Source organism: Maylandia zebra, linkage group LG18 (assembly GCF_041146795.1).
Source record: "Maylandia zebra isolate NMK-2024a linkage group LG18, Mzebra_GT3a, whole genome shotgun sequence".
Lineage (NCBI taxonomy): Eukaryota > Metazoa > Chordata > Actinopteri > Cichliformes > Cichlidae > Maylandia > Maylandia zebra.
In genome coordinates, this window is record NC_135184.1 from 14,093,884 (window position 1) to 14,107,017 (window position 13,134).

General features: G+C 40.1%; 1 protein-coding gene across 6 annotated transcripts in view; it reads left to right on the forward strand.

Annotated features, from left to right (window-relative positions):
- Positions 1-13,134, forward strand: part of pde1cb (phosphodiesterase 1C, calmodulin-dependent b) — a 119,536-nt gene that overhangs the window by 88,537 nt on the left and 17,865 nt on the right. For all 6 annotated transcript variants that reach the window (XM_004542927.3, XM_076876385.1, XM_004542928.2 and 3 more), the window contains 8 exons: positions 299-412; positions 4,911-5,093; positions 7,066-7,132; positions 7,358-7,474; positions 7,766-7,906; positions 9,747-9,847; positions 11,424-11,552; positions 12,011-12,112. In XM_004542927.3, coding sequence (XP_004542984.2) covers positions 299-412; positions 4,911-5,093; positions 7,066-7,132; positions 7,358-7,474; positions 7,766-7,906; positions 9,747-9,847; positions 11,424-11,552; positions 12,011-12,112 — 954 coding nt within the window. The remainder of the gene's footprint in view (positions 1-298; positions 413-4,910; positions 5,094-7,065; positions 7,133-7,357; positions 7,475-7,765; positions 7,907-9,746; positions 9,848-11,423; positions 11,553-12,010; positions 12,113-13,134) is intronic.

Consider the following 13,134-nt stretch of genomic DNA (forward strand, 5'->3'; position numbering starts at 1 on the left):
TCACTTTGTGTGGGCGGACAAACCCGCGTCTCCAAAAAATCACAGTTAAATCTAGCTTATAGGTCAAGCTGTATTTTGTTTGTGGTCTATTGCTGCCTACTTTGCAATTTGTACTGCAAATACGGGTTTGTTTTGGCACTGGCACACACACACACACACACACACACACACACACACACACACACACAAGGAACACAACCCAGATGGGGTTAATCCAATATCATTTACGATAGTTTATCATGTCATATGTCATGGGTGTAATCCCATTTGTTAAATGACTTTTGGATCTCTGTTTTAGATTACGATGTCTGGTAAAGCAACTGGAGAGAGGAGAGGCTTCACTTACTGACCTCAAGAAAAACCTTGAGTATGCGGCGTCTGTGCTGGAATCTGTTTACATCGAGGAAACAAGGTAAGAAAATGTTGGAAGTTGCTTTAAAATGGTTAATTTATCAAGAAATGGTCCATTTATCAAGAAAACCCTGCAGCTCTAAGGCCAGAATTTGCTGAAGTGGAAACTGGCTTAAGTAATCTGGCATCAGTGCTACAGTAAAGATTATAGAATAATTCATATAAGATAAGAGATAAGATAAGATAGAACTTTATTAATCCCTCGGGTGGGTTCCTCTGGGAAATTCGACTTCCAAAAAAAGCACAGCAACGACCGAAGTTACAGTTACAGAACTGTTATATATATATATATATATATATATACACACACACACACACACACACACACACACACACACACACACATATATAAATACAGAGACAAATATAAATAAAATATACAAAGGGGATAAATAGAATAAATAGGAATAAAAAATAAAAATACAAGTGAATTGCACATTTCAAGTATTGAGTCTATTGCACTGTTGACTATTTACAAAAAGTATTGCACAAGGTATTGTACAGTGAGGTGCAGAGGCACTACAGCTTAGTTGTTCCCCCTTCCTTTGTCCTCCTGTTTCCCCTCCCTCTCCCCTCCAGAGAGGAGTTAAACAGTCTGATGGCGTGTGGGACAAAGGAGTTTTTAAGTCTGTTAGTTCTTGTCTTGGGGAGAAGCAACCTGTCACTGAACAGACTCTTCTGGTTGTTTATGGCCGTGTGCAGAGGATGCCCAGCATTGTCCATAATGTCCATCAGTTTCTTTAATGTCCTTTTCTCTGCCACTGTCACCAGAGTGTCCAGCTTCATGCCGACCACAGAGCTAGCCCTCCTGATCAGTTTCTCCAGCCTGGATGAGTCCCTCTTTGCTGTGCTGCTCCCCCAGCACACCACAGCATAGAAAAGTACTCCAGCAACCACTGACTGGTAAAACATCCTCAGGAGCTTCCTGCAGATGTTAAAAGACCTCAGCCTCCTGAGGAAGTACAGTCGGCTTTGGGCTTTTTTATACAGGTGCTCTGTGTTGCATGACCAGTCCAGTTTATTGTCCACCCACAGCCCGAGGTACTTGTACTTGTTGACCACCTCCACCTCCTCCCCCTCTATCTGAACTGGCAGTGGACCTTCTCTGGACCTCCCGAAGTCCACAACCAGTTCCTTAGTCTTTGAGGTGTTGAGTTGCAGGTGGTTTGTGTGACTCCATGCGACAAAGTTCCTCACCAGACTTCTGTACTCCTCTTCCTGATCATCCCAGATACACCCCATAATGGCCGTGTCATCTGCAAACTTCTGAATATGGCATAATTCAGAGTTGTAGCAGAAGTCAGAGGTGTACAGGGTGAAGAGAAGAGGGGACAGCACAGTTCCCTGTGGTGCTCCTGTGCTGCTGACCACTGTGTCAGACGTGATGTCCTTCAGCCTGACGTACTGTGGTCTGTCGGTGAGGTAGTCGGAGATCCAAGCCACCAGGCAGGGGTCCACCTCCATCCTGTTCAGTTTTTCCTGAAGCATACAGGGCCGGATGGTATTAAAGGCACTGGAAAAGTCAAGAAACAGGATCCTGACCGTGCCTTTTCCCCCATCCAGGTGTGAGTGGGCTCTGTGTAGGAGGTACAGGATGGCATCCTCCACTCCGACACCCACCTTGTATGCAAACTGTAGTGGGTCCTGGGCATGTTGTACCTGTGGTCGGAGGAGGTTGAGGAAGAGCCGCTCTAGAGTCTTCATAAGATGTGACGTCAGTGCCACCGGTCGGAAGTCATTCAGCTCATTGGGCCGGTTCTTTTTGGGGACCGGGACGATGGAGGATGTCTTCCATAGTCATATGTCATGATTTTAATTAGTTTTTATGACTCTAAATAGAATTTACAGACCAGAACTTGAAATACTGGTTTAATTTTCTACCCTGTGCTAGAATGTCTGACAAGTAACTTACATACAGTCACTGGTATAATAACTAATCACAGAAAAGCAGCCCCCACATTGCCTCACAACATAACAACTAATCACACAGATCATCTCTCCAGCTGATTCAGTCTAGCTCAGCCGTAGCTTCCTGCTGGCTGTATGTTAGCAAATTCTAAATCTCCTTCTTTGCTGGCAGCTGGAAAAAATAACCTTTAAGCTAGCTACCTAAAAGAAACTAAAACCTGTGGGGGGCATCTTTACATGTAGGAGTTTGATCATTATTATATTGGTGCTTGCCTTCCTGTAGACCAAAACAAGATTTTTCCAGTGGAGTTTTGCATCAATGCATCCTGGGCTCAGTGCCACCAGAGACAGGTGTGACTGGGTTAAAGAAATATAAAGAAGCCAGAATGATTTCCTCCTGTACCAGAATGAAAATGTGTGCTGCCAGACCAGCACTGACACAGCAATTTGGAGACACGTTTGGCTGGCTGTGTGAAACAGGTTCTCTGCTAGTGTGCTCATGCTACACAGCAACAGAAGATTGGTTGTTTTCATTGGCTTAACCTTAGCCATGTAAATAAACTGCCATCATTAAAATACATCATAACAATGTGGACATCTACGTCTGCCTCAGCAACATCTGTTCTACCATAGATAACACCTCGTCTCGACACTGCAACTCCCTCTCTGTTCTCCTCTTTCTTTTATGGCATATTAACAATCTGATAATGCTGCTATGTTATAATGCAGGATATTGTAATAAATTGTAAGCAGTAAATATTTGGAGACAACTGGAAAGATTCAGAACATCAGTTCTGATAATCATCCTGATACTATAAAAGGCTGATCAATGCTTTTCAGATTTTTCATACTTTTCGGATCAGATTCTTACAAGCAACACATTTTTATAACATCCATTCATTCATTTTCTCATGTGTATCCAGTTCAGGGTCATAGTGAGGCTGGAGTCTATCACATAAAACGTGGGGCACATAAACTACCCAGAAGTAGATAAGTTGTTAATGTTTGCTGCACCTCAGCTTAATGGAACATTAAAATATTGTTACTACTGTTAATTAATGATAGTTAGCTCGTTAATTAATGATGAGAACAACAAGCCCTCCTCATTTGTTTCTTCAAGGCAAGTGAAGGCATTTACACACAGATGTGGATTTCTCATCATCATTTTCTCAATAACAACAAATGTTTTTACAGGAAAGGGATGTTAATAAATGGACTGATTGCAATTTCTTGGCCAACAACTACAATTTCTGATGTTTTTCTAAGTATGACCTCCTGATACAATTTTCTTTTCCAATTATAGTTTCTTTTTATAGGACATTTAACTGACAGCATGTATAGTCAAAAATAAAAATTTCTGTAATACAGTCACCAGTCCAGGCTGGATGATTGGTGGATCTTACCTGACGGACCAGGGAATCCTCTGAAGTTTAGGGGTAAAAGATAAAGCCCTCAGCCACAACAAGGTAATAAGCCACTTAGGGATCAATAATAATGATCCAACTATATAATAGTTGGATCATAAGCCTGGTCTTCCATAAGACCAGGCTTATGGAATTATGAAAACCTCTCATCATCTAGATATCAGAGTCATTTTACATACTCAATATTTTTGCATTTCACACTTTCAAGTGGTAGCCAGATCTTTTTCTCAGAGGTTGACATAGCTGCTGATTGGCCAAGCATCAATATCAGATAGACAAAGGGATGGTACAAGTTTGCTTTTTTACCTTAAATGACCTGCATTACCTTCAACGTGAGAAATTTACTCTTCATCAATGTATAAATACATGTACTTCACTTACCACTGAAGTTTTCTGTGACAAACATGGGCAAGGGGTATATACATTTAATAAGTGGTCTTTAAATTTCAAAAGAACAAAATACAAATAATTTCTGTTCTGCTGCCCCTCTGGCCAAGTTTAAAAATAGAAAATTACTTGGGTAAAGTCATAGAATCATTGGTGTCACTGCACAGTTTAACATTTATTATTAGGAAATATAGTAGGTCAGTATATTTCAAAAGTCCAGTGGAGGTCCAAAATCTGAGATACGACCAGGCTTATGGAATTTTGAAAACCTCTCATCATCTAGATCCAGTCAGATTAGGGTCAGCAATGGCAGCGCCACCCTAGGATGGAGGATGATGAACTATCCAGTGCAGAATCCATGTAGCGCCATAAAACCTATGTTGTGAATGCTTTCTCCCCCCCACCCCCCTCTCCATCTCTCTCTCACTCTCTCTGCCATGCGAGCATGTATTTAGTTCAGAGGGTTTGCAGGCTTTGCTCTTGATCCCTCATACATGTCAACACAACAGGGTGGCTGTGGAGAATTATAAATTGGATTGGTATTCTGCGTCCCGGTGTTTCAAGAGGCCTGGGTTGTTTTGATCTTACATAAGAGGCAATATTATTTGATGGACAGCATTAGGATTTGAGTTCTATCCTTTGTGAATGTAAATGTGCAATAAACAATAAATATTTTAGTAAATCTTTGGTCTCTGCATCTTCCTTTTTTGTACCTTTATTTCTGTCTTGCACTACTACTACTACCACTACTAATAATAATAATGATGTGGTTTCTTCCAGGCGCTTGGTGGACACAGAAGATGAACTCAGTGACATTCAGTCCGAGTCGGTGCCTTCAGAAGTGCGAGACTGGCTGGCCTCCACCTTTACCCGACAGATGGGCCTGATGCTAAGACGTAACGAGGAAAAACCTCGCTTCCGAAGCATCGTCCACGCCGTTCAGGCTGGAATATTTGTTGAGAGGTAGAATTTGTTTGTGTCGCACAAAAACACTTCCACGATCACATCCGAGCCTGGAGCCATCATCCCTAAATAATTCATGGCCTATCACCTTTTATTTCCCCCCTTGCCAATCTATTATTGGTGCATCCAAATCAGTGTCACGACTTGAAGCAGTTCAATCAGCGTCTTTAGTTTGGCCTTGCATAACAAATGGATAGAAGACATGGTGTTCTAAAGCTGTTTTGTTTGCTTTTGTTTGTTAAAGTAGTTCAAAGTTTTGTGTAATTTAATGAGGAATAGTAAATAACTGAGTTATGCAGAGGCTCGAAACTTATTTTAAGTCACCCATTTTATTGCACATGCTGTTTGCTTTTGTTTGTGTCTGGATAGATGATATGTTGATGTGTAAATTTGATATGACATAAGTCTTTTTAGATGAATCATGAAAAACATTTGAAGGCAATAAGGCAAATACTAAAATGCAGTAATAGAACTTTCTTTTGTACATAATTTAAGAGTAGTTATTAAAGCTGGGGGTTGGCAACATGTTTTTGGCACTACTAGACAAAAAGATCAATAATAACCTTTCAGCATATAGTAATTCAAGTGGTCTGGAAGGGAACTAGTGCCTCTCCTCTGGTCATTGTTTACAATCTTTAGATAATCAAATCATGACAGGAGACTTTGACCGCAGGTCTTTTTACTCTAGTTCAGATGAAGACGTATGAGGTGTCTAAAAAGCAAAAAAGACTTTATAGTGAGAGGCAGGGGTGCAGGTTAAGTAGAATCCTTTACCGAGGGAAATAGTAGTTCTTTGTAGCCAAAAAAATAGTTTGAGACTTTACTTTTGGCAGGTGTAAAGCTCATATATAAGAGGCTCTTAGAATAGATAAGCAAAAGCTGGAGGAGGAGGGTTGTCTGTTTTTAGGTTTTTCTTTATTTACATCTGTTGGTGCTTTAATAAATACTTAGGTATACAGCAGAGGGAGGAAGGATTCAAAGCAGTAAAGGTGAGAGAGGCAAACCGTTTGGCATATTTATTATTCAATTACTATATATATACATATGTAAATAATATATTTTTTCTGTCTTGCAATGTAAATCTCTGGTATATTATTGCTGATAGGTGATGAAGTTCTTACTTAAGACTGCCTTATCTGAACGTGTGAGCACCAAACTGAATGAGAGCGACTGACAAGTAGGAGAGAGAGGAAATAATTCAAAATTTAAAGCCACACTCTTTGGTTAAAATTTCAATCTGCTGGAAATGTGTGTGCATCCTCGGAACGCTGGCTCTCTCACCTGAGTCAACAATACATCATCAGTTCCTTGGCAAGCCTGGCTAAGCACAATCATTCGGAGAGCTGCATACAGCTCTAGGCTGTGCTTTATCACACAGTAACATGCAACATGTATTTGTTTAAATCAGTAAGCCTCTAACATGTGAGTTATAATCTTTCTTAATCTGTTTTACAGTGAAGCCATATTGGAAAATGGAGGATTAAAGTGAAAATGTGGAACAGCGCGGTGCACTCTGAGCTGTCCACTATCTGTATAGATATCTGCCGTTCATTACAACTATTGTGATGCTAAATTTGAATCTCTAGCATCTGTTCTTATTCCACTAAATTGCGAGATGCTGAGCACCACACACTAATTTTGTAGCCATCCAACTGAATCTAATGACTCGTTGGTCTCATGGGGAATTATGTAGCTTGTGTTGCAGCTTGCAATGAAGTAAAACCATATTTTATCCTCATATGTGAGGATAAAGCTTTTGCATGTAAAAAAAAAAAGAAAAAAGAAAAAAAGACTAGCTTGCAAAGCATTTACCTCTTCTCAACCTAACCTGTCTAATATAGCTTCACAGTGAGTTGTGCATATTTGAAGCTTTAGGGAAACCAGCAGGCTGTGGTTTGGGGTTGGTGTAGTAACCTCTACTGTTTGCACTCAGCAGTGCTTTTCATTTGATGTTTTTATCTCGTTCAAACAGGATGTACCGGCGTACCTCCAATATGGTGGGACTCAGCTACCCGGCCTCTGTCATATCTGTGCTTAAGGTATTAACGTGCGCACTCACATTCAAAAAGAAACATACGCATAAGGAAAAGTTACTTGGTGCACACATACACGCTGTGAAAATCGACATACTCTGAAATATTTATATGAAGTGGACTTTTGGCACCGTTTGTTTGTGTTGTGTGTTTTCCTTTTGTGTTGGTAGAGGATGAATAAGTTGTTTGACAAGGATGGTGTCATTATTTAAATGTTTCTCCTTCATACAGAATGTTGACAAGTGGTCGTTTGATGTCTTCGCTCTGAATGAGGCCAGTGGAGACCACGCACTTAAATTCATATTCTACGAGCTGCTCACAAGATATGATCTCATTAGTCGTTTCAAGGTAAAGCCCCAAGGAAATAATGTACCACCTGAAACTGATATGTGGTGGTTTATGCCATTAAAACAAGAAAAACTATTCAGTATGAGTAAGAATCTTCACTGTTCCTTATTTGATGGATGTGGGCACACTCTCCTCTCCACCTTAGAATAAGATTATCTCACTAAATTTTAATCATTATATGAAGGGGGCTGGCCACATTTCATCTCAACTGATAGTACATCATTCAAGTCACCAGATATCTTGGAGAAGGGTTTCCTGTTTACATTTTCTTGTTGTTTTGTCTAATGTCAGATCCCAATCTCTGCGGTGGTGTCATTTGTTGAGGCCCTTGAGGTCGGATACAGCAAACATAAAAACCCCTACCACAACCTGGTTCATGCTGCTGATGTCACACAGACTGTGCACTACTTGCTACTCAAGACTGGCATGGTGGTGAGTAAAACATGGACAAGTTAGGTAACATAATGTTATACACATACATACAGTAACCTGCTAAAAAGAAACAAGCAAAAAAAAAAACCCCAAAAAAACTGTTGACCATCTTGGTTTAGTTCCAAGAAAGCAGGCTCACGGGATCGAAGCTTAGTCTGTGAAAGTGAGGGGATTTTATCCACATGGTATTCAGAACATCTCTGTCAGCCTAATTGCAGCTTTGCTTGACATTCAGCTTTTAAATATGGCTTTTTTTAGCCTGAAGAATCCATGAACCATCTTTTTAGACAAAAAAATAAACAAGAGCCAAAATTAATTCTAGGAAGGTTGAAAACATCTAAGGAATAGGCACCGAATATAAAATAAAATATTACCTCTTGCCTTTTTTTCCTGGGTATATCATTGCTGCTCCATAGATTTTGCTGCTTTTGCTCTTTTTACTATCAGGTGACCTATTTCACTTCTTTGCACCGAGGTGACTTTAGGGCGTTTCTGATGCAGCATTTATTCAAAAAAGGAATAAAAAACACTAGCCTGAGTTCAAAGTCCCTAACCAGCCGGCTGCCCCCGCTTCCAGTGTTTTTATTTAATCACCTTAATAAGGTGGCTGCGACAGCTGTCGACATGGTATGTTTCTCTGGGCAGTGCCTTGCGGAGAAAACCACATTACTGCTAGAACCACAGGCTCCTTGGAGAGCAGGTGAGGGACATCTATCATTTTGCAGGCCCTCCAGACTCCATTAAATCAACAATCAACAGGTCATTCATAAAGCAGACCCATGAGGAAATACAGTGAGTGGTGGATCAGCCATCATGCATCCACCCTGTTTTTAATGACTCCTCCACCCCCCACTGTTGATTAGTCACCAATATCGACTGGGCTTCCTGAGCTAAATCCCCACTCTGTGTATGTGAGGGCACTCAGATGCATGCACATCTTAGAGGGGAAAAAGCCCTGATTACAGTGTGCTGATTACAGATTAGATTTTAGATTTTATAGATGAAACTAATGATTGATTCACTGAAAAAAAATCCGCAAATCCACCAATAATATTAACTAATTATATATTGAAGAGTTGTTATCGATCTTCCTCACTGACATCTTGGGCAGAAATGAAATAAGATTATCTCAAACTATTCCTGCAACAGTGTGCTGCTGCACTGACATTATCTTCTTTGCTGTAATCATGAATCGCACATCAAACAGCTACAACATGCCCCAAAAACACACATAGGAAGGTGTGATGTGTAGTCTCACCTTGTGACACTAAACTTATAGTAAACTTAAAAAAGAGACTTGTGGGGGTTTTTTTTGTAATATTTGGTGACATATGTGGAACAAAGCAGATTGACAGACCGTCACAGAGAAACTGAAACCAGAAGTGATGAAGTGAGAGTTTAAAATGCAATTTTCAATAGAGCTTGTCTTATCTGAAGTTTTCTTTTTTGCTTTTCTAACCTTTTCCTCTATCTCCTTCTTCCCATTTGTTTCCTTTCATCCCTGACGGTAATGTATTTCTCATGCCGCATACTTCTCTGGATCTTTTATATCACTTTTCGCCTCTACATTTTTATGGCTTGGTGTTCTATTCCCTGCGTCTCTCTTTTTTCAATTCACTTGCTTCTCATCTCTCTTCTCTAATTTTTGTCCATTCTTTTCATTACTTTCCCCACCTCCTTTTCCTGTCAATGTCTGTCTTTTCCATGTCGTTACCTCTTCTCCTGAACACCGTTCCCTCTTATATATCCGTCTTAATGCCCTCCTCATCATCATCCTTACCTCACCCCTCCTTTTCCCTCGCTCCCTTGTCCTCCTCTTTTCTTCTTCTTTTGCCTCCAGCATTGGTTGACTGAGCTTGAGATCTTTGCCATGATCTTTGCGGCGGCGGTGCATGACTACGAGCACACGGGGACCACAAACAACTTCCACATTCAGACAAGGTAATGGATCATTAAATCATAAATGCATGGCACTGACTCGCCCGATCAATGTTTTCATTTGCAGCAAGAGGGCTTTACAATCACACTGTGATCGCCTGCAGTGCAGTAATAACACTGGGGCTGGTTGGGAGTCCAGATGAACTCCAAAACTCATCCTCTTGAAAAAAAAAAATCTGTTCTACAAAACAAGGAATTGCTCAGCATTTTTCACTCTTGTCAACTTGAAAGAAAAACATTTACCATCATTTGGAAAAAAAAAGAAAAACAATTCACAGGACTCTATATACAGCTATGAAAAACTAAGTATACCATTACAGCTTCTATAGGACTTAAGATAAGTAGCTGATAGGTGCTGATAATAAAATGCATTTGATTAATTGATCATCAGCAACTGTGACCATCTCTGTAAAAGCAGAAGTTTTGGCAGCTTACAGGTCTAAAGCATTTAGGTGTTTGTTAACAACATGTTACAATCTTCTGAGTAGTGGATGCCCCAGCAAATTAACCCCAAGGTCAGACCTTGCAGTGCTAAGAGAAATTTTGAAACCCCAAGACAATATCAAACTCACACAGATATAATGTTAATGTTCCTGACGGTACAGTTGGAAGAAGGCTGCAGAGTTGGAATGGTTGCCAGGAGAAAACCTCTTCTCTTTTTGGGCCTGAACAAACCCAAAAACATCTGGAAAAGTGTTCTTTGGACAGATGAGACCAAGGTGGAGATGTCTGACCACGATGCAGAGTGTCACATTTCGTGAAAACACAGCATATCATGACAAACACTTCATACTAGCTGTCAAGCATGGTGGCAGAGAGGTGATGATTTGGGTTTGTTTTTCAGCCACAGAACATTTTAGGGCAAAATATGGGCCTAAAATCATGGGGGTGTACTTACATTTTCACAGCAGCAGATAGAGTCCTTTGAAACTTTTTTGGCATTTCACCTAACACAACAATTAAAATCTATTATTATGAGAAACAAAATTATTTCTTTTGACCAGTGCCCTCCTATTTTTAGGATGCATGAACGTCATTTTATTCATTTTGATTTAGAACCTTAGAAGAGTCAGTGTTCCTTAGCCTTTCAATAAATAATGAAAGTTTTTAAAAAAAAAAAATGTTAGCTTTGATGCAGGTTTAAGTAAATAATACCCTCCACATGTTATTTCTTTATTTTTTCTGTTTATTCTTTTCATTGTTTTTCTGTTGCATTTGGCAGGTGAGAGTTCAACCAAATTTTAGTCTTTGACCATGTCGTATTGGATTTGCCAGGAAAGAAATATGTCAGATCTTTCACTAGTTACCAGACTGCAGCAATAGCTTTGTTGTGCACTCAGTGTTTTGAGCACAGCACTCTTTATAGTGTCATCAAGCTACAGTTTTTGAACTAAAGTAAAACAGAAGCAGCTAAATGAATCTCAAGTAGGCAACCAATTTGGATCTTTGATTTTGACTAGCATCTGCAAAAATGTTTAAAGGATTTAGTAACATCTGTGGATCCCTCATGTGTTTTCTGAGCTGTTTGATTTCCCTGCAATAGCCCAAGAAAAGAGTTTTCTTTCTTTTGGACTGACAGGTCAGACACAGCTATCCTGTATAATGATCGTTCAGTATTGGAGAGTCATCATGTCAGCGCAGCCTATCGCCTGCTGCAGGACGACGATGAAATGAACATCCTCTACAACCTTTCTAAGGATGACTGGAGGTCAGTAACACAGACAGAGAATGATAGGAAGGGTGCAGGATAGGTGAGTGACAGCAAAGGGGATTAAAAGTCAGATGTAAAAATATCACATAAGAACAGACAAAGCATGAATAAAACCAAGCAGAGCGCACAGGTCAAGCAGTCTCACAATGAACATCTACTCAAAGTAAACTGAGCTCCTGTTTTTCCAGGCTACTTATACATAGTAGAAACACAGAGTCAAAATCAGCAAAGCTGGATTACCTCCAAGGCTCAACAACTTTATAGAAATGGAACTGTTATGTGAAGTTAGCTCTAATCTGATTACATACAGCATAAGCTACTGTCAAATCAGATATAAATAGTTCTCAAAAACCGCCTTCATCTAATTACAAAGACTTCAAAATAAGTCAGCTTTTATTAGCCGCAGGTTTTTTATGCTGCACATGGCTCACGTTTTCTCTCCTTTTTTCATTTAGAGAGCTGCGGGCTTTAGTAGTGGAAATGGTGCTGGCTACAGACATGTCCTGCCACTTCCAGCAAGTTAAGGCCATGAAGAACTTCCTACAACAACCGGAGGGGTCAGTTGCCATTTCCTTCATTACAGTTTATAATGTGCGCCCTTGCCCCTGCAATTTACATACCCATTACCCCCGCTATCAGCCACCATTTACTAACCACCTGCCATTTACAACCTAATTAATCCTGCCCCAAAGGAGGCACATGGAGAGAAACACTATAAACAGGCCTGTTTTATATCAGGTGGACCTCTGGAATGAAAAACAAGGGAGGATTTCTGTTGCTCAGGTGTTGTTTACTCAACATAAAAAAATTAAATTCAACGAGTCATTTGCTGCCAAATAGTACCAAATGTCGCACATTACACAGTGCAGGTATTCAACAGAGAATTACCACGGTGCCTCTCAGGCACAAACGCAGCTTGCTTCTCTGTGCTGGACGTCTGCAACAGAGTTACGGTGTAGTCACACCAGATTTGGCAGGGTGAAATTTATTTACACACTGTGGCTAAAAAAAAAGAGCCGCTGCCAGAAATTGCTGGCAGGTTTGTTGGCATGCCGTCCTTTTGCTACTGCTGATGAGCTAGCAGAAAATGTTTCGTTTTCACAGAAAAAAAATATAGCACTTCCTTTGACAGAATTATTGTTGTGCTGCTTGTATTCTTTAGCATTAATGCTCCCTCACACTTTACAGTCGCTAATATTCTCTGGGTGTTATACTTTGGTAAAGAATATCAGAAATCCTTTGCACAGCAGAAGATATGAGCAGAATCAAAAATGGAGAAATGAAAAAAAAGGAACTTCTCAACTGTTTCCTCTCTTAAACAATTTAGACAAGAGGAAGACAAGAAGAGAAATTATCAATAACATCACCCAGAAACAATGAGGGAATAACACTCTTTAACTCTCTACCTTGCAATGTTCCCCTGGGAATCCTTGAATCCTAGCATTCATGTGGATGTTATTCTTACATGCACCAGCCACCTAAACATTGTTACACACTATCTGATGGAAGCTTCCTCCCAAGCAGGATAATGTCCCTGATAGTAGAAAACAAAAACTAAAGTATCTAACAGAGCTGGTTC